Below are 27,865 nucleotides of genomic sequence, written 5' to 3'. Positions count from 1 at the left end.
ACGGCCGGTGGGCAGAAACCAGGCATCGGGCACCGCGCACCCCCGGGTCCCCCCCGGCCCCAGGGAGGTTCTGCCGGCCGGCACGCTGTACCATACCATACCATTACACCCCCTCCCTGGCAGGGCTCAAGGCCAGGTTGCATGGAGCTCTGAGCATCCTGGTGTGGTGGAAGATGTCCCTGCTCATGGCAGGGAGTTGGAACCAGATGGTCTTCGAGGTCCCTTTCGACCCAAACCATTCTAGGATCCTACGGTTCTACGGTTCCCCCGCCTCAGCAAACCGCAGCCCCTCTGTGCCACTTTCCGACCTTTTTATCCCCTCTTTCTGGACAAATCCAATCACCAGCCCCGGGGTTTGGCTCGCATCCAAACCATCTTCTGCTCAACAGACCCGCAGAGCCCTCGGCACAGACGGCTCCGAGCGACGCCAGGGCAGAGCGACCGCAGAGGCACTGCCCGTTCCCCGCAGACAACCCCCCTTCCCCAAAACGCCGATGCTCCCCCCAGACCAGGGTCTGCTCTCCCCCTCGCTACCAGCCACGGGGGCAGCAGGACAGCGTTTGATGGTGGCAGCTGGTCAGTGAGCCCGTGTCTTCGTGCCATCCCAACCGACCGACGCTTGGCTCTGCTCTCCCTGGGCTCCTTCCCACGCCGCTGCTGTCACATACCGGCACGGCCGATGCGGCTCCTCTTCTTTCCGTTTTTACGTGGCAGCTCGCTGCAGCTCCGGTGTTCCCGGGGTGCTTCGTTTCCATACAGGGTCGGCCCTGCTGCTCCAGCTCCCCCGTGACGTCACGGGGACCAGAGGACATCGAAGTCGCCAGCGCAGGGGACAATTTGCGCCATGCGGGCTTCGCGTGCGCAAGGCAGCTTCGGTAGGGACAGGACAGACCCCACACGACTGACTCGACACGTACGCTGTATACGCTGGGATGTATTTACACACACACGCACATACACACACACGTGTGCACCGAGCTACATCCACACCAGCTCTTCTCTGGCCACCAAGCGGGGCACGTCTCGCGGGAACACCAGGTCCGACACACCGTACCGTCACACCGGCACGCCCAGGAGCTCGGGGCCTCGAACACCACCACTGTTCCCGAGTCCGCTGTGAGACAACGCGTTCCGACCGGGGATCTGTGCTGACCAAAGGCCCGCGTGGTGCCACCCCTACGCGCTTCCTGCCTCCAAGGCTTCGGCTGGGCGCTCTCTGGCCTTCAGCTTCCCCGAGCAGAAAGGCGTCTTGGCTCCAGGCTGTACAACACAGAGACACCAAACACAAGCACCTGTGGGACCTGCCTGACCTTCCCTTCTCCCTCGCCCTGCGCGGCCCCGACCCACCGATACGGCTGCCCGCGCACGCCTCGCCCTCCGCCTCCGGCAGCGGGGACGCTGCCGTGCAGCCGAGCCCGGCGCAGCAGCAGGGATGCGGGATGCTCAGCCTCGTGGGACCGACAGACCGCAGCATCCCACGTCCCCGACCGACGGAGCCGCCTGCTGCCCGCAGCGCGGGGGCTGGGTGTCGCGCCGAGCTCCCAGCCCTGGGGCCAGTGTCTGCCCCGCCGCCGCTGCTGCAGAGGGGCACAGCCGCCCACGGTACCCGACTGCCAGAAACCGGCGCCTGGCCCAGCCCGTGTCCCCAGCCCGGCACCACAGCTAGGCAGCTGCGTTGCACCGCGCTCTTGGCTGCTGCCGAGACTCCTCGCTGGGCTCCTTTGCCTTTTTTCTGCCCACAGCGGGCACATTGCGGAGGTGCCTCGTGCAAGACGTCCGTCCCCAGAGCCAACCTTCAGCCCGCTGACGCCCCGAGGGGCTCTCGCCTCAGCCCCAGCTCTTCCTTTACCAAATGCCACCCCACCGACCGTCTCAGGGCGGGCAAAACCCCACGTCTGCAGCGGCAAGGGGAGACGTTTCGCTTGCTTGCCCCCCTTTGCCTCCACTGCGTGCAACCGAGAGCCAGGAGGGTGTCAGACCTTCCCGCTTCTGCCTCCTGGAGAACGGGCACAGCCTGGAGGCTCCGTCGCCTGCTGCCCGGGTCGCACCAGGAGTCACCTGCCTTCTCCTCACAGGCCCTGCCTCGGGCATCTGACCCATCGCCGAGCGTCCAGGCGGTGCCCCACGTCCCTCCGTGCCTTCCTGCACCATTGGGGCAGACGCCGCTTGCGGCACCTCGCTGAGCTCGGCGGTGCCTGCTGACCGCCCGGCCACGGGGACATTGGGCTCCGTGTGGGCCTGGCCCGCTGTCTCACCTTTTGCCGTTTGGCCGCTCGCAGCAGCCTCTTCTCCTGGCCCAGCTGGAGCCGTGTCCTCTCCAGAGCCTCCTTCAGCAGAGCCTTCTCTTCTGCCTCCCTGTAGGCTTCGTCCTCCAGTTTGGACATCTCCTCCTGGCACCTTCGCAGCAACGCTTGGTTCACCCTGTGCAGAACGGGAGGGGTGGGCTGTCACCTGCATCGACCCCCAGCTGGCCTCTGTCTCTCCTAGGACCCCCCTCCCTGGGGTGACACCAAAGGCCGTCAGAGATGCTACCACCTTGCCAGGACCTGCACACGATGCCTGCTCCGATTCCTCACGCCGCGGACAAACCCCGCTCCTCCTCCCTTCGCCAAGACCAACACGCCGCCTCTGCCAGCCTTTCCCCCCTCACGCCCACCCCACCCCATACGAGGTGACGGGTGCGCTCCCTTCCATTAGCGTACGAGCCCGGGGAGGGACTTCGGGTGGCTGTGCCGGCACTGCTGGCTTGGGGCTCGCGTGTGGACCTCCCGCCTCCTCAGAATGCCCTCGCCTCTCGACACCCACCCGGAAATTGCTTTCTGCAGCGCTTTTTCCGCTGCTGCGGGCAACGAGACTTCTGCATTTCTGCAGCGAGCCCGAGCGCAGCCCTGGGCTCCTCCCCGCTCCCCACACCGCCTTGCGCAGCAGCTCGTGCAGCGGGCGCATCCCCTTTGGGCTGGGGAGCCCTTCCCATCGGCTCCCATGCCGGCCCCTGTCCCGCTGACGCTCGTCCCTCCACCCCAGGTGACGCCGCTGCTGTCTGGGGGTCCGGCCGCCCCGGGGGAGGGAGCCTGCCGAGGCTTCCCTGCTCTGACACCGCTTACCGGCGTGGGGCCCTGCAAGGCACCGTGGCAGAGAACCGAAAAGGACTTTCTCTGTTTCTCCTAACGCTTCCTTTGGGTGCTGTGGGCACCACATGACCGGTCCCTGCCAAGTGGCCGCACCGCTCCTTGCCCCGCGTTCCTCCTCGTCTCACATCCCCGCACTCGCTCTCCCTGGGACCAGTAACGGCCAGGCCACCTTGTCGTGCGGTACCTGAGCTGCTCCATATTGGCCTCGTAATCTTTCAGCATCTCCTCTTTTCTTTCCAGGCGACTCCAGAGGTTCCTGATCTTCTCGTAGAGCAGCTCTAAGCCCTTCCGTCTCTGCAGTCCCGCTTTTTCCCTCTCCTCCTCGGGAAGGTGCTTCAGAGGCTGCATTCCTGACAGCTCCTTCACCTTCACCAGGCTGCCCAGCGCACCAACGACCTCCAGGTACTGGAGAGAGACCAGGGAACGCGCTCTTTACTAGGCCTGCCAATTCCTCCGCCACCTACCATCGCACCGCTCAGCCCTCTGCCGCCATTCCGCTCCGCCAACCACATGAACGTGTCCCAGGGAAACTGCTGCGCGTCATCCCCTTCGCTTCATTGCCAGGCGTGCTTGCCTTGGGCGAGCTCCTCTCCGCTGACGTTTCCCTTTCCCAACATGAGCCATTCTCCCTGCTGGATGTTTTCCCACCCTCCTCAAAGAAAGGAGACCCACTTTCCCAGTCCATTCAGTGCACACCCAACGGACCCCTCCTCTGGCAGCCCCCTCCATCGCTCCGCAGCCTCTCTCACGTCAGTTAGCAGGCACGTGGGTTGGTGACAAGGTCCTGTGCAGCCTGCTGTAGGTGGCCCTGCTTTGACAAGGGGGTTGGACTACATGACCCACAGAGGTCCCTTCCAACCCTGAACATTCTGTGATTCTGTGAAGGTCTCCGTCCTCACCAACCCCACCCCTCCTTAAAGATCAGCCCCAGTTGCCCAAGGGACGCCCCCCCCCCCCCCCCCCCCCCCGCCAAGGACCTTAGGTGGGAGGGGAGAAGGACACACCACGGCATGTTCTGGGGTCCCGAGACGTCCTGGCAGATGCCCGGCATGCCCCGGGTCCCACAACAGCCAGGTCATCCTCGACCGCCTTCCTGCACGGCCCCGATGCCAGTCGCTTCCTCCCGACACGCCTTTGAAAACATTGCACCCTCTACGAGCGCCGGGTACCCTTGGAAGACGTCGATCGCTGACGTACCATCTCCTCGCCGAGGTCTGTCGCATCAGCCATCGCCGAGCCCACCGCCCCGTGCGAGCCCCTGGTAGGGACAGGGCCGGGAACCTGCACAGACCGGGGAAAACCAACGGAGCCCACGGATCACCTGGCTTCGGGTTCAGCTGCCCCGAGCCTGCCTGCCGCTGCACGGGAGCACCGCCCCGGCCACGCCGCGCTCCGAAGCCGCCCATCCCATCCCGGTCAGCCCGCGGCATCCCGGAGCCCGGGGTGCTGCGCACCGCGCTGCTCCCGCCAGCCAGGTTTCACATCTCCTGCTCTCCCCCCTTCCTTTAGTCTCTCCGAAAGCCCACTTCTCCCTACTCCAGGGAATACTTTCCCAACAAAGCCACACGCACCGTGAACCCCAAATCGCCTTCTCACCTTGCCGGGCTTCGGTTTGGTTCCCAACACTGGGGCAGCTTCCCTGGCGAGACCGCTTTCCTGGACCACTTTCTCCGCTAAGTCTGTCATCAGGACCACCTGCGGCTCCGAACCCTTCTTCATGACAGCTGGAGGCAAACACACACCCACCGAGTCATTCCAGGCTCCGGGGCGTGGGCTCCGGCTTCCTCCCTCAGCCACTTGGAGGTTCACCAGGTCTCCCGTTCCAGAGACCGTATGTGGAGTGACGCACAGGCTATGGAGAACAGCCTGCCCCGGCCCTCCCCGCAGGCATCGCTCGCCGAGGGTTTGGCCATTGCTCTCACGACTTAAAAAGGAGGCAAATCTGTTTTTCCAACGGCAACTCAACGTTGGCACCGCAAACTACTCCTCCACTCGCAGCTACTTCCAGAGAGGGCCCTGCTTTTCCATCCTGCTCTCGACACAGGGGTGGCATGGGACCCAAAGAGGACGACTTAGGGCACGCGGAACATCCTCACAAAGTGCAGGACACGCGAGGCTTTGCAGGACCACGACACCCAGGGCTCGGCTCCTCCGGGCCTCGGGCCGAGCAGCGCCCGAGCGTGGGAGCCATCGGGCACAGAGCCTGCTCGCTTCTGGCTCTGACTGCACCACAGCTCCGCTGCAGCCCCCGCCACCGTCACCTCGCTTGGCCGACTCCTGCCAGACCCACCTCCGCCTCCCAGCGCTCGATGCCTGCGCGGGACACCGAGTGCCTTGCTACAGCCTGTAGCCACGCTGCGGCTGCTCCAGAGACGCTTTGCTCTCCCCCACACGCACCGACACGCGGGCACGGGAGGGCTGGCGGTGCGAGGGACCAGCCTGAGCCCCCGGCACAGCCCCTCGCCCTTGCCCCAGCTTCACGTGCTCCGCCGGCACAGATCCCTGCGTCTGCCACAGGCAAGCGGGCAGACCTTCCCCGTCTCGTGACGGCCACGCGTACCTGGGCACTGCCTCTTCTCCAGCACCTTTATTCTCTCCCGGAGCTCGGCCAAGCCTGCTTTTTGGCGCTGGATCGTTTCCTCGTGCCTGTGGCCTCGGCATCTCGCACCGATGTCAGCCAAGTCCAACACCGGCTCCTGCAAGAGGAAGCCCAATGGCTCTCCCCCGCGCATCGAGCGCGTGCTCGGCTGCGACACGAGCTCGGCTTCAGCCCTGCGTAAACGCAGCCTTGCTGAAAGACGCTGGTTGCTTGGCACGTCCCGAGAGCACAGCTCCTGGAGCTGCTCCCTAGGCTCCCACTCCGTGGATCTGGGGCAAGAAGAGCCGCGACGGGGACCCACTTCATGCTCCGCTGTGCCAGCCACGCTCTGGTGAGGACGAAGCCCTGCAAATGCTCAAGAGAGCTGGGAGAGGGACAGTGCGTGGCTCTGAAAGGCCACGCCACAATTCCTCTCTGGCGTTTTGTGCTGCAGCGGAGCATTGGCAGGTTCCTAGGCATGATACACAACCTCGTGCTTTCTTCTCTTGGACACCACACCCCTGCACGCAGACACCTGCGTTTCCCTGCTCCAGCCATAGCCAGCTGGCTGCATCGCGACAAACATCCCCTGGTCTGGAAGGGGGCAGGTCCATCCCCACAACCCGCACACAGCAAGCGTTGGCTGCAATCTGCCGGCTCGGGTCTGGCCGCCGTCGCCCCGCAGCCCCGCTCAGCGAGTCGCGGGGGGCTCCCGAGCCGCGGCGTTGCTTGGGCTGCATGGAGGGAGCGCTGCGCTTCCCCTCCCCGTTGCTCGGCACAGACCGGGACACGGGCGATACCTCCCGCTCGTCAGCTGGCTCTGAGTCACCGCCCGGCCCCCACGCAGCCAGCCTTCCTCGCTGGCACGCCGTCTGCCACCGCCGCGGTACGGGCTGTACACGTCCCACAGACCCTCCATCTGCTGCTGCAGCCACCGGCGAGTTCTTCCCTTCCCTAGCACCACGGCTCGCGCGTGGGCATTCAGCACCAGCAAAGGAAGAAACCCTTCATTCCTGCCCTGTGCTACCCCCACCCCTGCACCTTCAGCCCTCGGACCGCTTTCGTGCCACCACTGCATCCAGCCACGGTGGGAGCAGGAAGGCACGCCTGCAGATCTCTCTCGGTGTGCTGCTGTCCCCGCTCATTGGGAATGAGCGCAATAAAGCTGTACAAGCGTCAGCTCGATAGCCAGGGGCAGCGCCTGCGCGGCAGCGCTGCCAGCACGGCTGCCCTGGCTCGGCTCGCAGGCGCCCCGTGGCTACGGAAGGGGCAGCCGGCGATCCGGCCCTCCAGCCTCCAGCCAGCTCCGAGCCGACCCCGCGCTCGGCTGGGCATCGGCAGGGCTCACCACGACGCCGAGAAGCACCGTGCACGCCATCAACACTCTCAGCAAACCCCGACCTCGGCGGCCTCCGTGCGGACTCACCCTCGCCGAGGCTTCCCCCGCCTGCACTGGCGTCCCAGGAGGACGCTCCGGCTCTGCCGCCGCTCCTCGCGAGGCCTCCTTCAGCGCCCGACATTCTGCTTGGGCTTGACTGTGCCAAGAGACAAGACCGTCGATGAACACCATGACGGACGACAGCCACGCGAGCAGCTGGCCGAGAGCGGCACCCTGGGCGGCCAGCGATGGCTACCACGGCACGGGCAGGAACGTTCGCTTGGCTCCTAGGGACTCTGCTACACGTCCACCGGCACGAGCTCCGCTACCGCCCTGTTTCGGTTCCCGTGGCACTTCCGTGGAGACCGCCCTGCTGCGCTCCATTCTGACGTGCTCGCTCGTGCCTTCTGCTCTCGGGGAGACATCTCCACGCCATCGGCTGCTGGGAATCTACAGGGCAGCTATGGTCAAGCGTCACGTCACAGCGGCACGTACCTTAACTCTTCCACCGCTGCTTTCAGGGCTCGATCCTTCGTCTCCACGAGGCTGGATAGCTGGGAAAGCTTCTCTCGGAGCAGGCTCAGTTCCCGCTCTTGGCGTTTCACTCGGCTCTGGTTCTGCTCCAGTTCCACCTTCTGCTCCTCGCTCAGCTCCCCTAGGCACACAGCAGCTTCAGGGGCTTTGGGCCATCTCATCGCCCAGCCCCCGGGGATCCGCCGTTCTCCGTGAAAACCCACGTCCCTGGATGCGTCCCTGTTACCCAACGCACCCTCCCAAGGGCCGTCAGCAAGAGCCCAGCTTTTCCCCGCAGACCCTCGCCCCGAGCTACATAGCAGCCCCCGGTTCCTGGGTCGTGCCTCCAGACCTCGCTTTACCGAAACACAGCGCAGGGCCCGTCTCTTTGTGTGGGCACACACCAGAGGAATCCCTTGCGCTGGCAAGTTTCCTTCAGACTGCAGAGGAACGCGGTCGCCAGCATCTCCTGCCTGGCGGACTGTTACCTGCTGGCCTTCCTCATAGGCTCTGCGCCCACGCTCACATCGCACGGTCACAGGCAGCGGGAGCAAGCCCCGCGCAGCGCTTCGGGTTCAGGCTCCGGCTCCTTTCTGCCCGGTCATCCTGGAAAGCCTCCCCGCAGCACAGCCGTGCCGCCCACTGAGGAATCCCAGACCAGGCTCTCCCCGACTGCTGCCTTTGGATACCCACGCTAAGGAGCCCACCGGTGGGACCTGCAGACAGGTGGGCTCCCTTTGGTCCCCCCGATCGCCATCGGGCCCTCTGGTTACCCTGACTCACCATCACTGCTATCGCTTGGCCGAGGACCACAAGAACTTGCCCTACCCACAGGGACAACACAGCCCTCTGTGCTCAGAGCCGGGTGACAGCATCGCTTCCGGGTGGTGACATCCATTTCCCGTTATCTGCTCATGCCCGCTAATACCCACCAGCCTTGTGACGGCTCAGAGGAGGGATGGGACGCTGCAAACCATGCAGGACACTGCACCCACCTCTCATGTCCGACATCCTGGCTCTGGTTGCCGCCAGCTCCTTGGTTAGCCCAGTGATGATGGCCTCCTTGGACAGGAGCATGCTCTGCGCCGCGGCCAGCTCCTCCCTGATTTGCCCCAGAAAGAAAAGTGAGAATCTCTCCGTCATTCAAAAGAGCTTGCGGAGCCCACGCGCGCCGTCCTGAGCTGCATCTCACGATTAATATGGATATGCTGGCTTTCATACCTGCCGTTCTGTCCCCTAGGCTCATGCCTGAGCCTTCACGACTTGCCCAGGAGCTCTCTCTTACCAGGAGCCATCTGGACGGGACAGCAGATCGCTCAGACGCCATTCTGCATCACTTTGGCACTACAGGCTTTCCCCCACCATCTCACCCTAGTCCTACGACTCTTTCCACCATCACAGACAACACAGATCTCGGGGCAAGTTGCAGTCGGGCCCTCGGTCTCCCTCGAACTCTCCTAGCGATGGCTGCCCTGCTCCCAGCCCCTCGGACACGACCGCTGTCAGCAAGCCCTGCTTACCTCAGGCAACCGTGCCACTCCGCCGCGGGACACACCTCGGGTGACGCTCCCGATGTCGACTCGCGGGCGTCCCTCTGAAACCCTACAGGAGCCAATAACAACGGCAGATCGCTTCTTCATCCCGCTTACACGTTCGGCGTGCTTGCTGCTGCTACAGCCATCCTTTCCTTCAGGGCAGCCTCGAAGCCTAACCACCGCCTTTTTGGGACAACCGTGTCTCTTACACTATGCCTGACCTCCTTCCTTGCTCGGGATCACTTCTGCCCAACAGCAGCCCAAAGTGCTCCAGTCTCATTTCTGGGGAGGGCAGAGAGCCCTTCTCCTCCGGTGGGAAAGCCCCGCCGATGACCGTGGGGTCCTACCGATAGTCCCAAAGGCCCCACAGCATTACAGTGCAGCTTCGGGGACTCCCAGAACTGGTCCGGTGCTTGGGCAAACCTCTCGCCGACAACTACCGACACGCTTACCATAGCAGCAAGCGCACTACTCCATCTCTCTATATCCATTTCACACTCCCCGGGAGGCTTCCTGGGACAGACTCACCCCACGCAACCCTTAGCTACCTTCCATTTGGGCCACGAGCGCCGCATTTTCCGCCTCCAGTGTCTTCTGCTGCTGCTGGGCCTCCAGCAAGCTGCTCTCTAAAGCCACAATCGTCAGAGAATGCTGCTTGACTTGCTCCTTGTATTCTGCTAGTTCTGCCTGCAGTTTCTGCCTCTGTAACTCCGTCTCCTCCCGAACGGTCTTGAGCTGCTCGTCTCGCATGAGCACCTGCTGCTGCAACATCATCTAGGAAACAAGACGCGCGACGTCGGTTGACGGCAGCGCACGTGTTTGCCTTTGGTGCTTGGCGATCAGCATCATCTCTCCTGGCTAGAGGTCAGACGGACAGAGGGAAAGGAAGGATGCCAGGGAGGGCGGAGGCTCCATCAGGGACCGGGGAAGCCTTCTTCACCAACACCGCCTCTACACCACGTCCCCTGCGGGCACCCACGGCGAGTGGGAGTTACCTCTCGCGTCGCGGCTTCCTCCAGGCTGGCCACGGCTTCTCTCAGCTTGCTGTCTGAAACCTCCCGCTCCTTTGACTTCTGTTCCACTACCTACACGAGGAAATCAGCAGTCATCGAGAGGATCACTCACTTGCAACAAGCCAGCTTTCTCTCTGAAGATATGCATCAACATGTGTTTGGGGAAAAAAAAACCCCAACACAACCCACTGACCACCCCGACCAAATGGGCCACCATCCTCCGGGGCACTTTCGGATTGAACGATACGAAGCATGAACAGCTCTGCTTTACCTCCCCCGGTGTGCACCGCTCACCTCAGCCATGCTCCTCAGGTGGCTCTCCAGGTCTTGCCTCTTCTTCTGTTCTTCCTCCACAGCTTGCTTGCACTTGTTCTTCTCCTCGGTGAGAGCGCTCGCCAACATCTGAAAATGGACGTCCCACCATTTCCGTACCCAAAGGGACGTTCCGTTAGGCAACTAAGCTCGACTCTGATGAGGACAGCGCCCAGGAGGGTCACTGCTCTGGAGCAGGGGCATATTGGGGAGAATAACTTGGCAGGACGTGAAATGACACGGTGAAGCAGGGGACAAAGCGCCCGGGAAAAGGCACGGCAGAGACACCACCGAAGAACCACTCTGCTGCTCCTTACACCTGCCTCCTTAGAAAACCCGAGGCCGGGAAAACACCATTCGCGAAGCGACAGACACCCCAGATCACTACCAACCCTCTTACAAGACCCCCGCAACCTGCTGTCCCCATCGCCACGTACAGATACAGCAACATGCCAGCTCACACCTCGCCTAGCACCGTGTCCTGCATCAGCGCCGGTGGCTCGAGGACCGGGACATCCCTGGGGGCATCTCCCTCCCCGAGGGAGACTCAGCAAGACCCCGTCAGGCAGCCAACCCCCCTGCTGCACAGAAAATACACTTTCCCACCCAAACCAGCCCTACAGAGAGGCCAGCGTGGGGACAGGCGGGAGCCAAAGGCTGCCACGGAAGCCTGCCTGCGCTGGCCTTCCACTTGCTACAGGCCATGCGGGGTCTAACGAAGCTCACGTCTCCGGATGCTGCTCCTCGCTTTCTGCTTCCTCCCGGGGACCGACCGCCAGCAGCGCCGCCTGCCATCGCCCAGGCGCCTGCCCGTTCCACCCCGGCTTCTTTAGCCCATCAAATTCACCCCCATCCATAGAGGAGGACTCCTGATGTCCAAGCTCTCGGGACCGCACCCAGACAGGTCATGACGAGAGGCTCCCTCCTCTCACCAGGCAACCCCGTTACCAACACCTATTTCTCCTGCGTGACAGTCATATTCCTAAAAAAATACAAAATACAACCCAACACGCTGCTGCCGTACCTCTGTGTTCTCCTTGTCCTTCTCCATTATGATTTGCTTGATTTTCATCTGTAAGTCTTGCTCGTGTTTCGCTTCCAGCTCCTTCATGTTCTCCTCCAGCAAAGCCGCCTGCGACTCGCGGCTCCTCTCTAATTGGCCCTACGGGGAACCAGCAGATACCGAGGTGTTAAAGGAAGTCTGTCAGCAGGAGAACACGAGATAAACATCCTGCGTACTTCCACTAACAACCAATCCCATCACGAGATATCTGCTCCATCCTTGCCGCGTTACGGATACGGACGCCGACACGCTGACAGCAGCCTCCGTCTTCTCCATTCGCCTGCGTTTACTGCCGACCCCAGGACCGCTGCTACTGCGCCATCCCTGTCTGGCTCCCACACGGGCTCCCTTACCACCACCATCGTGCCCAGTGACAGAAAGATTCCCAGTCACCTCGGTTCCCAGACGCACACGCGTCTGTACCTGTAACATCTCGTTCCTCTGTGCGGTTTCCCGACCATTCTCCACCAGCATCCCGAGAGCAGCCAACAGCCCTGCAAAAGCCAAGGGAGTCTCGCTGTAGGGGGGGGTCCTGGGGAAGGAGAAACCCGTCGGCAACAGCTCTGCCTCGCACCCACAGACCCGCGCTCGCCTCTGGCTAGGGGATGTGGCCTCAGAGATCCCCTCGGCAAGGCTCCTAGGGCCCGGCCGAGGGTTCCCCCTGCTCGCTCCCTGGAAGCACGGCCCATTCCCACCCCTGGGAGGTCGCTGCTATGGCCGAGGCACTGATTGACTGCGCCACAACCCAGACGCTTGTTCCCACCAGGAGACTGCACTGCCCTTGTCACGCTCTACCACCCGGTTTGCTGCCTCACGCCATCTTCTCTAAGCCCAACACTTCTGCAGGAGCCGAGGAGGGCTCGTTGCAGCACGATGCTCCTGGGGCTATAATTAGCCCTCTGCTAACCACGGTGGCCTCGCTTCTTCCTCCTGCGTCCTCGCCAACGCCGCTCCACCCTGCCGCCACCCACCACGTCCTGCACCCCTGTGCTCGAGGCTGCCGGGAGAGCGATGCTCCCCATCCCGCGCTGCTGTTACGGCCACCCCTCCTCTGCAGTGACACTCCACACCACACGAGGCTTGGGCACAGACCTACGCTTTGCTTGCCACGTGCTCTTCACCTACGCTCGCTCTCGGCAAACTCCACGCAGCAATTTCTCTGCCGCTCCGCAACAGGCGTTGCACAGGACAGGAAATACCAGGGGATTCAGAACCAGGGCCACCATTGCCGCCAAGAGGCTTCTCCTACCTGCCACCAAGGCCTAGCCCACTTTGACCCAACGAATAACCATGATGTGGACAGATCAGCTCCAGCACACGCAGATGTTCCATCCCCCCAACCTACGGGCGGCACGGGTGACGCGTGTCGTGGGGGCCGGGAATAAGAGCACGCTCGCTGCCTGAGCACACCGAGCCCGCAGGAAAGCCTCGCTCCACGAGCGCCACGGGTTGAGGACAACCAGCCAAGCACCAGCTCCTTGACTGCCACGGCAGCTTGCTACACCTGGGATGCAGGGAGGGACCCTGGCTGCCAAAACAAGGGGCTGCTCGCATCCCCTTCGAGCGTCTACCTTCATCACGCCCACACGAGTCCCACCACAAGGACCTCTCCTCGCACCTCGCCTGCTGCGTTTGGACTGCGGAAGGCTGGTGCTGCGCCGTGCAGACCTTGCTCCCTGCTGTTACCCCAACCCCTCCTCGGGCTCTGTCCCCTTCAGGTTTCTTTGCCACCCAAACCAGCGTGGGCATTGGCACCGACGTGGGGGCCTGGTGGCTCACGCTGGGCTTTCTCCTCTCCTAGCTAGGACATCCCACCTGGAGCAGCCTGGTTCCCAGGGTCACGCTGCAGGACACGGACCTTTGCCAGAGGCATGCGGGTCCATCCCGGCGCCGGCCAGGAGCCGCTCCACGCTCTCCAGCCAGGACAGGGCGACGTGGGCCGCATCCAGCGCCGCCGCGCTGACGGCCGCGACGGGGGGGGCCAGGCACGCCGCCGCCAGCCGCCCCAGCTGCCCTCGCAGGCTGTCGCTGCTGCAGGAGCTCCGCAGGCACGCCTGGAGAACACACCGCCGGTCACCCAGCGAGCCTCCGTGGTTAGCAGGCTTCTGGCACTTGGCTAAAAACACAACATCTCCGAGAATGTCCAGAGCATTATTGGTTCCCCGAGCATCTCTACGTGCTGCTTTCATAGCTTCACAACATAGAGTGGATTGCCAGGGACCTTTAAAGGCCATCTAGTCCAACCTCCCTGCTGTGGGCAGGGGCATCTTCACCCGGATCCGGTGGCTCCAAGCCCCGTCCCACCTGACCTTGCACTTTTCCAGGGAGGGGGTCTCCACCTCCGCTCTGGGTGACCTCCGCCAGCTTCCCTCCGTTACACTGCAGCCGTGCCCCTCCACCCAGGCGTGGCTTCTACTCTGCGCCAGCTAGCCCCAGGCAGAGTCTAGTCCCAGTTACAACCCCGTGATCGCTCCGGTACGACACCTGATGGGTTGCTATAGCTTTGGTGGGAACGGCTCCTGGCAGGCCCAGGCGAGGATGCTTCCGCCACACATCCCATTTCTGTCCAAGCAACGCTTTTTGACAGCGCCACTCACCTCTGGCTGATCCAGATGACCTTTAAGGGCCCTTCCAACACTTAGCATTCTATGATTCCATCTGGAGAGCCGCGCGCTTGCTCCTTCCGAGGGACGCGCGCCTTTTTGCCCTGACCTAGCCTCAGGCCCTCTCACTGCCCAGTGCCACTTCCCTCCTGGCTGCCAGCTGGCCATCAGCGTTTCAACAACTGACCTGGAGCTCACGCAGGGATTTCTGGAACGCCTCGAGATTTTCTGACACCTCCTTTTCTTTGGAGAGCCTCGTGCTTAATTCCTCCTGCAGACACTTCTCTCTCTCATGACTTTGTCGGTTTTCTTCAGTGATCTGCCTCACCTTCTCTATCACCTGCCAAAGGCACGCGAAGGATAAGGAGACTAAGGCATTATTTTCACACCGTTTGGCTGCTGAGGGACCACAGAGCATCTCAGCGAGCACAGACGGAGACTCGCTGCAAACCAGTAGCCACGCCAGACTCCTGGGCTTCTCCCTGCTCCAGCCCATTGGCTCCATCCAAGCTTTGGGAGACAACAAGGATCGTGCCTCCTTCGCCTCACGCAGCAGTGTCATTACCTTGGGGTGGCTGCTGCACACTCTACCATCTGGAGAAGCTTGGACGCTACCGGCACTACCGCGCATGGAGCAGGCTGCCGTTCTGCAGCCGCCGACTCGAGCCACTGTGGGCTTCGGAGGCCCCGCGCATCTCCATGCGCTGGTTTCCAAACTCACCTGCTGCTCCGTCGCCACCTTCCCCGCCACTCCCGCGGCTGCTGGAGAACAGACTCGCATCACTTGGGTTTTGAGGGACTCCAGCTACAGCAGAGATCGACACGGGAGAACAATAAACCCTGAGAAGCGACTTCAGCTCTGCTGGGCTGCTCTACCCAACCCTGCAGCCGTCACTGCACAGGGCGTCCCGCTGCCTGTCCTCCCCTCAGGACATGGCTTCAGCTCATGCACCATTCTCACCGTGCCGCATCGCCAGGCTTCCCTGACACCCCTCCTTGGCCCCTGACGGCTCGCACCCCGCCGGCGCTGCCGTTCATCACATCCCTTCTGCTGCCTACAAGGTGCACGGCGCGACCGCCGGTGCCACGTACAGGGGACGCTGTCGGCTCCTCGCCACCAAGGCCGACACCACTTCTCACCATCTCCTGCTGCCCTTCCACTGCTGCAGGAGGACTGCAGTCACGGAAGGATGGTATGCATTGGAAAGAACAGACCGCCTGCACCCGGCGGTTGCTCCATCCCACGCTCCCACTGGGATTTCCAACGGCCACCTCCTGTTTTCCTCCCATGCAACAGACGGGGCAGGCTGGGGACAGCTGGGGATGCCACCCCCAGCCTCTCCGCGGGAGATGACAACCATTCCCAACGAGGCCAGCGCTTCACGCTTCTGCATCGCGGCTGGTGCTGGCTCCTCCCGGGGCTGCCACACACGGCGGAGCCTGTGCTAACGTCCGGGGCAGACCCAAAAGTCTGCAGTTACCCTTTGGCTCCACACTGCTCAAAACCCGGGGTTATTTTCCAAACCTGAATTCTAAGAACTCGTAGCTTTTCCTGCCTTTGCTTGACTAGGGATCCTAACACATTTGCACCAGCAAATCTTGGCGTTGCAGTTTCAGAGGGGAGCAGGACCTTCTCGTGCGAAGCACGGCTTCCTCCTGGTGGTCTAGGGTGATGTTCTCCTGCAAAGGGTGCTCTCTGCCTGGAGCAGCATCACCTACTCACCGAGGAGGGTTTGCATGGGTCCCAGACACCACAACTATGATCAGAGAGAGTACAGAGTGCGTTTCTGTATCCCGTTAAACCCGCTGCACTCGCTACGATGCCTACACAAAACCTGTGGATAAGCCTACTACGAACGACAAGCTCAGCACCATGCAGGGTTTGGTGCTCGGGTCTCCGCGGTTCCTTTCCCGACCTCAGGAACGATGTCCTTCCCACACGGCGCCTGCCCGCAGCCCCGGCAGCGGGACGCTCCCCTCCCAGCCCGCTCCCTACCTGCTCCTCGGCCCGCCGCACGTCGGCTCGCAGCAGCCGCTCCCTGCGCCCCATCTCCTGCAGCTGCAGAGCCTGCCGCGCGCCCGCCGCTGTCAGCTCCTCCTCCGCCTGCAGCGACCAGAGCAAAGCAACAGCTGGAAATCACGCCATCAGCACCTCTACCCCAGCTAGCCACACCAGACAACTCCAAACACGGCTTCCCAATAGCAGGAGACAGGCTGGATGCCTTTTGTCGGGGGTTCGGTTTGCGGCATCGCACGCTTCGTGCCCCTTCCGACCTGGGTTTGGTCCCCGGGCCGCCGTCCAGCCTTGCCATTCGAGCACACCGCTCGCACAGGAACGTCTCGCCGGCACAAGGCAGCCTCTTCCCTCGGGTCCGTGGAAAAGCTCGACCCATCTGGACCCTCTGCCTGCACAGCCCGCGTGTCTGGGGCTTGCTGGCCCTCGTCCCATGCGTCTGCCGCCCATGCCAGGCTGCCGAGGCTTCTGCCGTGCCCGTCCCTCCCTGCCCTGCAAACCCCGCAGCCGGGCGCGTACCTTGGCTTTCTCAGCCAGCTGGGTTCGGATGCTCTCCTGCTCGGCACGATGCTTCCGGACTTGGCCCTGCAGCTCCTCCAGCTCGCGTTCCAGCTCCCCGATGCGCTGCAAGAGTCCTGGCATGGCGCAGGGCCTCACCAGAGGAGCTGGGCATCGCCCCTCTGGAGGGCTTCACCCCACCAGCACTACACTTTCCCCATCTATCCCGTTACATTCGCCCTGGAATTTTCCTCTAACCTTCCTGCGGTTAGCTGGGCTTCCGAGTGCAATTTCATCTTGTCACTGACACCCTTTTGCCGCATTCTAACGCGGTGTGACCGTTTCTACAGGACTTTACAATTCTCTGGCTCGCTGTGCGCATCAGGTGCCTTCTACCACAGGAGTCGGACTCAAAACAACCCCCTTCACACGCCCAGTTATTTATTCTCTCCGTGACGCATTCCGGCAGCGGCAGCTCTACCGTGTGCTCCATCGCCACAAATGACTTGCGACTCACGTTTCGGCACGCCGTTACTTCTCGCTCTCCAAGCTCACGCTTCAGTTCTTCTCTTATTCTAGAGCACTAGAACGAACGGCAACCAAGAAAAAAAACCATCAGAGCAGGCAGATACCATCATGTCTGCAGGAACTGCCAGCTCCCACTGCAGAGCTGCAGCCTGGCTAAGTGCTCGGGATGCCCAAGGAGTGGACCATTAGGTCGAATGCCTGCTGAGGGGGCCAGCCAGGCACTGCGAGCACGAGAGCATCTCCTGGGAACGCTCCGATTAAGGCCCTGCCCGGCTGAGGGACAGACACAAGTCTGCAGGGAGTGGCCAACAGAGAGACTTTCCTCTGGTCTTAGAAACAGTATAACAGGGACGGGGGGAAGGGATTCAGGATCACAAATGCTTCTTCAGACCATCCCCAGTAAGTCAAACACGCCGATCACTGACATTTCCAGGCTCATCGTCACCGTATCCGACGGTGCTTTGCAGGTCCGTGTTTCGGGGTATCGGCATTGCAGAGAGCGGCCCCGAGCGCCCGCGTGCCTCTCCCGTGAGCCCGCGTCTGCCAGCTCCCGCCGCCCTCCAGGTCTTCCCACATCCGCCGAGCGGGGAAAGCCACCGAGGGATGCTCTGGGACGCGCGCTCTGCCTCGCCACGAGGCTGCGGGCCAGCGAGTGCCAGCAGGATGCTTCCCGGGCCCCCTCCTGCGCACGGTGGCTCCAGCGCTCGCACATCTCTCCCCTTCCCACCCGTCAAAGGGTTTCTCCACCGCATTCATCCCTGGAGAGCTGCTCGGGGACGACGCTCAGCCAGGCGAGGGCTGGCAGGGGGGTCACCTCTGCCTGCACCCCAGCCACCCCGCGCATCTTTCCCCTTACTTAACATTCCCAGAGAAACTCTGCAATCTCCTGGAAGCCTGCCTAGCCAGCCAGCCAGCACGCAGCGCCTGCTCCGTGCTTATTGTGCAGATGGAGGTGTGAATCCAGAGAAACAACCTGCTGCACGGGCTGCTTTCTTTAGGGATAAAAACCACCTGGGCTGCAGGGAGCCCTGGGAAGCTGGGGTTCCCACGGCTCCTTGGGAGGGTTTGGGCACGAGCGCGTCGTGCGTACAAACGGCTCCCGGGCTCGTCGCAGGCCAGGGCGCACCGGAGCTGAATGCAGAGCGAGGAGGGGGATGCAGCTGGGGAAGGTGCTGCCAGCTCCCTGGCATTGCACGACACCACGGCAAATCCCCAGCCCCGTCCCAGCAGAACTGCTCGACAGCTTCTATTTGCACGCGGTCAGGACCCTCGGGTTGCAACTGCCCCGATAACCAGTCCCACCAAGAGCTGCCACGCTCTCTACCAGACAGAGCGTGAGCCTTCTCAGTCTGGATCCCCAGGTTAACCCTTAGGCGTGCCCGCACATTCCTGCACCCATCAGTAGTGCCGTTCACCTTGGCAGACACGACTGCTAGCTGATTGTCCTTTTCTCGGTTTTCCTTCTTCGTTTTCTCCACGTCTTCCTTGAGTTGCTGGATTTTGTGCTCCTTCCCGGCAATCTCCCTTTGCAGGCTGGTCACCAGACCTGCGGAAGACGGCTGTGGCGAGCGGCTGCCCAGGCACATCCCTGCCAAAGCCCTCGAGCCGTCGGGCAGCCACCCTCCCTCTTTGGCAACCGTTGGCCTGGGAAAACCGATTCAGCTTTTGGCACGCCGTGCTGGACGTTGCTCCGTGACAGCATTGCTAACAAGTCCCTCGGGGCCTCGCAGCACCAGCTCCCCGGAGAACGAGCCGCTCTAACGACTCCGTTTTTGCTGCCGCCTTACCGAGTCAGCTCCGCGGCTCGGATGCCCCCTCCCTGCCCAGCACCGATACTGCTCCCTTGTCTCGCGCAATGATGTCGAGCAGAACGGTTTGGCAAATCCAAACGCACTACGACAGCCAGTATTTGGTGTGCATGCTACATTCCTCGTGCCCGATCAAGGCTCGGACCCGGGCCGCTGGACAAGGCTTGCCGTCTGAGGTGGCCTCTGCAGGCAGGCGCAGCCGCAGCCGCTCGGGTGGGCAGCTCTCCGCCCCAGGGAGCCCAGCAGCCCACGACACAGCACCGCTTTCCAGCGGCTCCGAGCCTGCCCTGCCATCAGCGCTCCAGCCTTCTTGTCCCAACAAAGCTCTCCGTCCCATCGCTCCCTGCCTGCAGTCCCCACGTTGTCCCTTTACTTCGGGGACCCTCGGCACGTCAGACGCAGCCTGCAGCTCCCACACAGCTTCAGGGCGCTGACACGGGGGTAGGACAATTTCCACGAGCCCCTCCAAGTCCTTTGTTGCCTGGGCAGGTTGGCCAGTGCTCGCTCATTACCGAGAGCCTGCCCCTAAGCGCTTCGTGCCCCTACCCGGGGCTCCAGCCATGCCATACCTGCGGCCAACGCGTGGTCCCGCTTCAACTTCTCGCCTTCTTTCCGCAGCCTTCCGATCTCCAGGTCTCTCTCGTAGAGAGAATGGCTGAAAACCTGGCTCGAGCCTTTCTGCAGGTGGCTGATCTGCAAAACACAGATTCACCCGCGTTCCTCACCGGACGCCTTATTACCTCCATTACAGCCCCTTTCGGAGAGGGAAATCCAGAGCTTCCAGGTCGGCCTCCGATGGGTTTACTCCTCAGCAGCTTTGACCCGCTCTCCGCAGTCGCTGCTTCGGATCGGATCACCTCAGATCCCTTTTTGCCAAGCACAGTCCAATCCCCATACAAGAAGCACGGAGAAGCGCTGTCTCCCACTGCCCGCCATGCTGGGAGTCCTGGGCTGGGGCTGTGGGACGCTGCTCACGCAGCCACAGGCAGAAACGCCCGCAGATTGATCACCGTCGCAGTGCATGCGTATTTGTCACTCGCACACGCAGATCCAGAGCTGCTGATAACTCCTGTTCACATTTCTACTGCAAAGACAGTTCTCACAGGCCCTGCTGGGAATGGGGAGTGGGGAAGAGCCTGTGCCACCCCCTTCAGCTCTCATCGCCCCGCAGACAACGGGCGGGCAGCACCACTACGCTTCCCGCTGCCCGAATGAGCAGTTCCACAAAGCAGTTCCTGGAGGATATCGAAGAGTGAATCCACCGGTGGGAGAGGCTTCGGTCAGGGAAAGGAAAGCTGCCAGGCAGGCAGGCACCGTGCAGCGTCTCCTCTCGGAGCGGTAACCGCAGCGATGCTGACAGCACTCAGAAAGCCCATAGCCTTGTCCCCCCCAGAAACCTGCTCCTCGACAGCTCCTCGTCACGACAGACAGACCGGACGAGCCCAAGGCATCTCCCTGTCTCCATCAGACCCTGGATGGGATGGGAGGGCGGGCTGCGGCCGGGATGGGCTGGCGAAGATGCCCGGCTGCTGACCGGCACGCGTCCCACCAGACGCCAAGGGCCAGTCCAGCTGCTGTTTCCCTCCCCTGTGCCGCGTTACAGATCCTACTGCATACACGGCATATTTATTTACTGGCCGCTCTCAATAAAGCTTGCAGAGACAGCCCACCAATGCACACACCAAAATAACTGGAAAATAACAAAAAACCCCTCCCTCCTTTCCCTCCGCTTCAGCCACGCGCCCTGCTCCTCCGACAACCCGGGTGTTCACCTAAGCGTACCTCTGCCTCAGAGAGGGACTTTCCCTGCTCGGTGCCCGTTCAGGCGTTCAGTACCTGTTCCCTCAAAGCTTTGATCTCCTCCGTTTTGGCTGCCAGCTCTCGGTCGAAGGTGAGCAGCTTCTGGGTCAGCTCCACCTCGTTCCTCGCTGCCGCCTGCGCCAGCGTCTTGGCCATGGCTGCGATCTCATCCTGCAGGTCTCGTATCATGGCGTCTTTCTGCTTGAATTCCGTTTCCGAAGCAGAAAGGCAACCACTTGCCTTCTGCTTTTCACCCTGCGGGCAGATTACAGGCGCGGTCCGTCCCTCTCCGGCTACGGAGCCGCGGGGCTGCCTGCTCCCAGGGCTACCGGCCCACGGCTGCCGACCGCACGGACCCGCTCGCCCTGGCTTCCCGCGCCCCTCCGTGCCCACATCCTTCGTCCACCCAGCAGTCCCGGTTCCCTGGAGCCGTCCCTGTCGGTGACAGTCCCCGCACCCTGCTGGGACGCGCGGTCGGACACACACAACCCTCGGGCACGGTTTGCCTGCTCTGCCCGGGACAGTGCTGGCGTCCATCACACCGTCCCCAGCGTCACCTTCTCCTGCGGGGCCGGATCTGCGTCCTGAGTCCCTGGGGAAGGGGTTCCCCCCACGCTGTTCGCACCATCGCCCAAGATGCTGGCCGAGCCTGGAAGAAAGCAAACACCACGGCAGCAAACGTCAGCAGGAGAACCGGTCGCAGGCAGCAGTCCCGCTTCGGGCAGCATCCCTCCTACTTGTCTCACAACGACTCTAAGGCACCGGTGACTTCACAGTCCATGAGCTCAGTTCACAACCAGAAGAGAAACCACTGGGCACGATAAAGACACTGACCAGTGCAAACGGTCTGCATGCCCAAGAGAAACAGTACACCTCTGGGAACCACAGCAACCTCAAAGGCTGCAGAGGCACAGACAGGCTGGAGAGTTGGGCCGAGGGGAACCTGATGAGGTTCAACAAGGGCAAGGGCAGGGTCCTGCACCTGGGGAGGAACAACCCCAGGCACCAGTACAGGCTGGGGTGGACCTGCTGGAGAGCAGCTCTGTGGAGAGGGACTGGGTGTCCTGGTGGACAGCAGGGTGACCATGAGCCAGCAGCGTGCCCTGGCTGCCAAGAAGGCCAATGGGATCCTGGGGTGCACCAAGAGGAGTGTGGGCAGCAGGGCGAGGGAAGTTCTCCTCCCCCTCTGCTCTGCCCTTGTGAGGTCCCATCTGCAGTGCTGTGTCCAGTGCTGGGCTCCCCAGTTCAAGAAAGAGGAGGAGCTACTGGAGAGAGTCCAGCGGAGGGCTACGAGGATGAGGAGGGGACTGGAGCATCTCTCCTGCAAGGAGAGGCTGAGGGAGCAGGGCTTGTTCAGCCTGGAGAAGAGAAGGCTGTGAGGGGACCTTAGAAATGCCTCTAAATATCTGCAGGGTGGGGGTCAGGAGGATGGGGCCAGACTCTTTCCAGTGGTGCCCAGCGACAGGACAAGGGGCAACGGGCACAAACTGAAGCAGAGGAAGCTCCAGCTGAACCCGAGGAAGAACTTCTTCCCTCTGAGGGTGACGGAGCCCTGGCCCAGGCTGCCCAGGGAGGCTGTGGAGTCTCCTTCTCGGGAGATATTCCAGCCCCGCCTGGACGCGGTGCTGTGCAGCCTGCTCTGGGTGACCCTGCTTGGGCAGGGGGTTGGGCTGGGTGACCCACAGAGGGCCCTGCCAACCCCCACCATTCTGGGATTCCTCTGCTTTTCCACCGGTGCCCAGCCCCACACAACGATGCTACACTTGCAGAGCGTGGCACGTATGGCACGCTATGCTTCTGGCAGTCAGCACGCACGGATCCTTTTGGCTCCACTTCCCAAGCATCCAACAAGTACGTGCTAACTTGGAGCGTTTGCTTCCCTCCCTTCACCTTCACTGCAGCTTCAGGTTCACAGAATCACAGAATCACAGAATGGTCGGGGTTGGCACGGCCCGGCCATGCGTTCTTAGCCTGCACAGCAGTCCCTGTGCTCCGGAGCACCTGCCGCACTTCGGCCCTTCACTGTTGACTCTGCATTAATCACGACCATTCAAACAACCCGAGCCCGAACCAGACAGACAACCAGACTGAGCATCAGGCCATAACAAGCTACATTCACGGCAAGTCTGGTTCTCCAGCTGTACTTATTCCCCCAAAGCCTCGCCTCTGCTCCAACGCTACTGCATACCGTATTTTCAGAGGCATCTCAGCTATGAACCTGGTTTACAGCCCCTGCACTCAAGGCAGCCACTCACTGCTCTTCAAAGGAGGAAAAAACATCACTTCAAAGACGAGACGGGAATAGGTGCGTGAGTCACCCGTGCAGAGCGAGTTCGTCATCGCCCTTCCCACTCACACACAAAGAAACAAGGAGGAGGAGACGTCCCTCTCGGCTGCCAGGGCCACAGCATTCCTCTTTGTAGGTCACAGCCCCTTTCCTAACGGACCTGCAGGCCACCAAGGACCACGCGCGCTCTCCCATCAACTCCACTGGACAGGGACTCGCACTCAACTGCTGGCAACGCTCGTCACTCCGCAGCTCGTGTCAAACCTCCCTCCGCTCAGCTCAACTCCACTCAAGGCTACGTTGGCCAGGGAGGACACCGCGCTGCAGACCACCCCGTTTGACACCAGGGGCTACCTGGCCTCACTGCCGAGGTCCTCCCAAAAGCATCCGGTGAGATGGCGGTGGCCACGCTCCTCGCCCGGGCGCTCTCGGGTCGCTTCCGCGGCGGCGGATGGGGCACGTGGCCGGCTGCTCCAGGAGCCCAGCTGCCCCGCGGGGTGGGGGGACGCAGCCCCGGCAGCGCGGGGAGCCGGGGAGGAGGCGCGGGCGAGGAAGGGTCGGGCTCTGCGACCAGCTGGAGCTGCCCGGTCCACGCTGTGTGACGCTTCACGGGGGGACAGGACATCTGTGGGGGGAGATGCATCAGCAAGATTGACTTGTGTCCAGTATGTCCTACAGAACACAGGCACAGATCTGAGTGTCAGCAGAAATCAAGACCTTTCCCATTAGCACTGCCTACGTCTTGGATTTTGGTCGGGAACCCAAACGCTTCGCTGGAATTGACGGATTTTTGGAGACTTTAGGTGCTTCGGGAGCTCGCCCCTCTCTCAATTTGACCACCCTCATTCTGCATTTCATTTGCACAATCACCAAGCCCTCGTTTCACCCCTCTCCTGGCTCGCACACCAGCGCTCCTACCCTGTCATTTCTCCCCTTCACCGCGTGGCACCAACGCCTCTCACTGCATTCCCGCCTTCCCACCACATTTATCTGACCTCATGCAGGGCCCGTCAGACCTGTATTTGGGACACTACGTGCTACTTTCCTCACGAGCAGAGCTCTCCAGTACGGTACAAACCAACCCCATTAAGGTCTTGTAGGTCGGCTTCCGCAGAGCCCTCATTGACACGGGCTGAACTAGACTGACCTCAACATCTGCCAGCGTGGCCTTGGACCTGCCCTGGGTGCAGACCTCCGGCACCTTGCCGAAAATGCACCAAAGACCCCAGCGCGTGGTCCCCACTGCTCCCGCACCTTGCCTTCTCCCCGAGCACAGCCAAGGCTCGGCCCCGTCACTCCGCTCGGGACGCTGCCCTGGGCGCTTGCTCGCGGCCGGGTCCCAGCCGAGCATGACGCTGACCCTCTCCGGACACGGTGCTCCGAGGCACCGCGGGGATGGCACTACTCCTGCCCTGGGTGCTGCTCCTCTCTACGACACGTTCCCCTCATGTTACCGACGAGGAGAGAGCCCTCCCCACGTTGGGCATCACGGACACTGCACAGGGAGCAACGCAGAGGTGATTCACGCTCTGCAGGGTCGGGCTTCCGAGCCGCTCCGCCAAAGGAGGGTCACAGAGCCCAGAGCCATGAAGAGGCATCTGCAGGGCTTCCTCTGTGTCACGCTGCAGGAGTGCTTGCTGAGCGCTTCCTACGCCCATACTCTTGGAAATTAAACCGCAGACGGCTCCAGCGACACCACATTTACCAAACCGGCGCGGGCACCCCAGCTGCTCCGGCGTCATCGTGCAGCTGCGCACTTCTTTAAATTTCTCTTGGCCAAGGCTTTCTGGACAACTCTGGATTCTCCAGGTCAGCTTGCTACACCGGGATTCCTGCCGTGACCTCCAAAGCCAGTACCTGGGTGCATAAACCGGCTGCCTCCCGAGACGTTTTGTGTGTACACGGGCACTGCTAGGAGACCAGGCTCTGCGGCCCCCACTACCAGGCGTGCTACACGCACCGCTGAGTAACTGGTGCTCCGTCTCCGCATCTACTTTCCTGGATTCCTACAGAGCCAACATAAGCACAATAATATGGGAACTTACCAATCCTTGACCATACCATTACCCTACTGCCCAACAACCTCCACAGAGCTCCCTGAACAGTTCTTCTCCCGGAGGCAGGAGACTGCCGCGATGTTCAGCCATGCTCTTTCCCCGTTTACTATCGCTTTGGATTTCTCACACGTGCAAAGGTCCGGCTGCGGTGCCCTGGCCGTGCCGAGCCCCACGGCATCTCCAGCTACACGCGCTGCTGCCGAGCAACGCGCCGGGCAGGGCTGCACCTTTTCGTTTGCTCTAGGCTTGATCCCAAACCCAACGCCTCTGCGAGTGAGCAGCTTTTGTGAAAACATACAAGGCAAAGAGAGGAAAAGGACATTTTCCAGAAGCAACTTGCTCACGCCAAGCTTACCGTTGGGTAACCTGTCCCGTGCTTTTCCCTTTTCTCTACCGATCTGCCTGCCTTTCTTCAGCAGAGGGAGCTCAAGCTTTTCGTTTCCCCCTACACCTTTCGCCCAGGATCACCCAGAAGAGCCTGGGAGCCTGCTCCAGCTCCAGGGCCATCCCTGGGCTGCAGCACCCACCCTTCCCTGGGCAGCAGCACTCACCTTCACCGGGGCAGCCCCATCCACCACCAGCTCGAAGGATGCTCCCCCCACGCCGAAGCGCAGGATATCCCCCGGACTCACTTTCACGGCCGCGTTTTGGACCTGGCAGCCGTTGACGAAGGTGCCGTGGGGGGAGTTGAAGTCCTGCAGGACGAAGCTGTTGTCCCAGGCGGCGAACGCGAGGGCTGCGTGATGTTCTGCTACACCTGTGGACTGGCACGGGCAATCAGCAGGCAGGATGGGACACTTGCTCTGGTTTTGGCAGCGATTCACCCAAGCCCCCCTCTCCTTGCTGTACGTCTCGGTGTACGCAGGCTGGTAGCCCCAGCGCGACCTCCTCCCTGCGTCCACACCCCCACCCGTTACAGGACCGCCGGCTTCCTCGCCCCTACCTGCAGGACGACGTCGGAGCCTTCGTGCCTGCCTATCGTCGTCGTGTGTGGTTTCAGCTGAAAACAACCCTCCGAACTCTTTAGCCAGGCTCGCATCGCCAGGCCCCTCCACCTGCCAGGCTCACATGAGAAAAACCCCCTATTCCTCCGGCAAAGCCCACCCAACCGAGCCAGGAACGTCTCCACCAACTCGTACGCGAGGACCTTCAACAAACTCAACCCCTGCGCGGCTCCACTGCAGCCACTGCCTCGCAGTAGCCTTGGAAACCCCGGCCGCGCGGGGCCCGCTGCCGCCCTCCTGGGTGCCTTTCTCTCTTTGTTTGGTTTGTTGTTTTTTTTTTCCACCCTTCTCCTTCTCCCAAGCAACTGGCCCGGCAGCACAACACAGCTCCACGCCGGCGCCGGCCGCAGCTCCCCTTGCCAGCGGGTGACGCACCCGGGAACATTTCCCCACGGATCCAACGCCTCACGGGGGGCCGGACAAGCCGCCGGTGAACGCTTCTTTCCCCTTTATTCCTGGATTTTTGTTTCATATCACGCACGCATGCACTAACAGGGCTTGCAACCTCAGGCAAGGGGATCCACGCCGCCGGCTGGGGACGGGGACGCCGGCACCCGTTGGCACGCTTCTCCTTCTGCGTGCCTCCGTCCCATGGCTGCCACACACCCTTTTCCAGCAGAACAAGGGAAAAATAACACCCTCACCGCCACCCCCCGCCAGTTTGGCCTCGCCGATGCCGGTGACGCTCGAGCCTCTTCCTCCTCGGCCAAGCACCCGACCCCGACCACCCACCCCACTGCTGTCCAAACCCCTCTCCCCTTCGCCGCCAGCAAACAGCACCCAAATGACAGCCCCTCCTCAGCGCGGGCTCCCACCGCTGCCCTCTGCTCCTTCCCTGCATTGCTTCCCGCATTCTGCTCGCGTCTCTCTCCGGCACGACTGCGGTTTGCCCGGCTGGAGGCAGGCGGGATGGGGAGCTGGGCGCAGCTCGAGCACCCACGTCCCCGCCACGGGTTTTGGGAAGGAGGGGAAGCGCTGCAGCCTGATATTGCCCCAGACCACAGCAATTCCCTCAATCCCAGTGTTGGGCCATACACACGACGACTAGAAACCTTCAGATAGGCGGCCCAGGCTTGCTGGAAATGAGCCTACACCTCGCATTTTTGTAAACAGCAAATCCCACGTTCACTTCTTGGCCCGGTCCCACATGCACGGCTAAGAATTTCCCACAAAATCCAGCCAAAACACATAGGAAGGGGAGCCCGAATTTGCCCTTTGGCCACCCTCAGAGGCACATGGAGAGCAGGAGCGGGCATCGTGCTGCGAGAGCGGCTCTGCCCCACCGGGCTGCGAATCTCCAGCAACGCCTGCAAAACCATAGCCCTTCCCCCCCCCCCCAATAAATAGCCCATCTACAAGTACACCGCAGACAAAGGTTTCCTGCTGTTCCCAGGGCTGCTCCCGTGCTTGGCAGGACCTGAATGCCAAGCCCGGACAAAGGGGCTGCTCTGCTGACCCGGGGCACGGTCAGCTGCGCCGTGGCCGTTTGGCACCGCCGGCGAACCAACCGCAAACCAGCCCGTACAGGAGAACAGCTAGCAAGCCTTGCCACCTTTTATCACGCTTCATTTTGAGGCAGAAGCGGCTGATTTTGCAAAGGAGCGCTGCTCTGCGCACCCCAGCGCGGTACGTTGGCTCCCGTCCCAGTGCTGGCCCCCACTGCCCATGCGTTCCGCCTGTCCTCCCCTTGCAAGGGCTGTGGAACGCCGCGGACAAGGTTTCCCAGCTGCAATCCCGCCCTGC

At 62.1% G+C, this 27,865-nt stretch overlaps 1 protein-coding gene across 2 annotated transcripts; it reads right to left on the bottom strand.

Annotated features, from left to right (window-relative positions):
* Positions 1 to 892: 892 nt before the first annotated feature.
* FHAD1 (forkhead associated phosphopeptide binding domain 1) lies at positions 893 to 26,270 on the bottom strand. 2 transcript variants are annotated; one of them, XM_075437455.1, is made up of 28 exons: positions 26,062 to 26,270; positions 25,670 to 25,882; positions 23,416 to 23,686; positions 21,332 to 21,423; positions 20,811 to 21,029; positions 19,544 to 19,667; positions 18,582 to 18,712; positions 17,156 to 17,221; positions 16,660 to 16,764; positions 16,123 to 16,230; positions 14,848 to 14,931; positions 14,314 to 14,466; positions 13,382 to 13,577; positions 11,947 to 12,017; positions 11,485 to 11,622; positions 10,443 to 10,550; positions 10,131 to 10,220; positions 9,684 to 9,909; positions 9,121 to 9,202; positions 8,596 to 8,702; positions 7,583 to 7,742; positions 7,136 to 7,244; positions 5,692 to 5,827; positions 4,728 to 4,855; positions 4,329 to 4,412; positions 3,316 to 3,536; positions 2,256 to 2,421; positions 893 to 1,260 (listed from the first exon to the last, which is right to left on the bottom strand). In XM_075437455.1, the coding sequence occupies exons 1-28, from the start codon at positions 26,155 to 26,157 to the stop codon at positions 1,177 to 1,179; spliced, it is 3,768 nt and encodes a 1,255-aa protein (XP_075293570.1). In that variant the 5' UTR covers positions 26,158 to 26,270; the 3' UTR covers positions 893 to 1,176. The 2 variants fall into 2 exon arrangements, with proteins under 2 accessions (XP_075293570.1, XP_075293571.1); XM_075437456.1 differs by having other exon boundaries at positions 20,811 to 20,972.
* Positions 26,271 to 27,865: the final 1,595 nt, after the last annotated feature.

Source organism: Opisthocomus hoazin, chromosome 16 (genome assembly GCF_030867145.1).
Source record: "Opisthocomus hoazin isolate bOpiHoa1 chromosome 16, bOpiHoa1.hap1, whole genome shotgun sequence".
Taxonomy (NCBI): domain Eukaryota; kingdom Metazoa; phylum Chordata; class Aves; order Opisthocomiformes; family Opisthocomidae; genus Opisthocomus; species Opisthocomus hoazin.
This window is presented reverse-complemented; position numbering and strand designations above follow the sequence as displayed.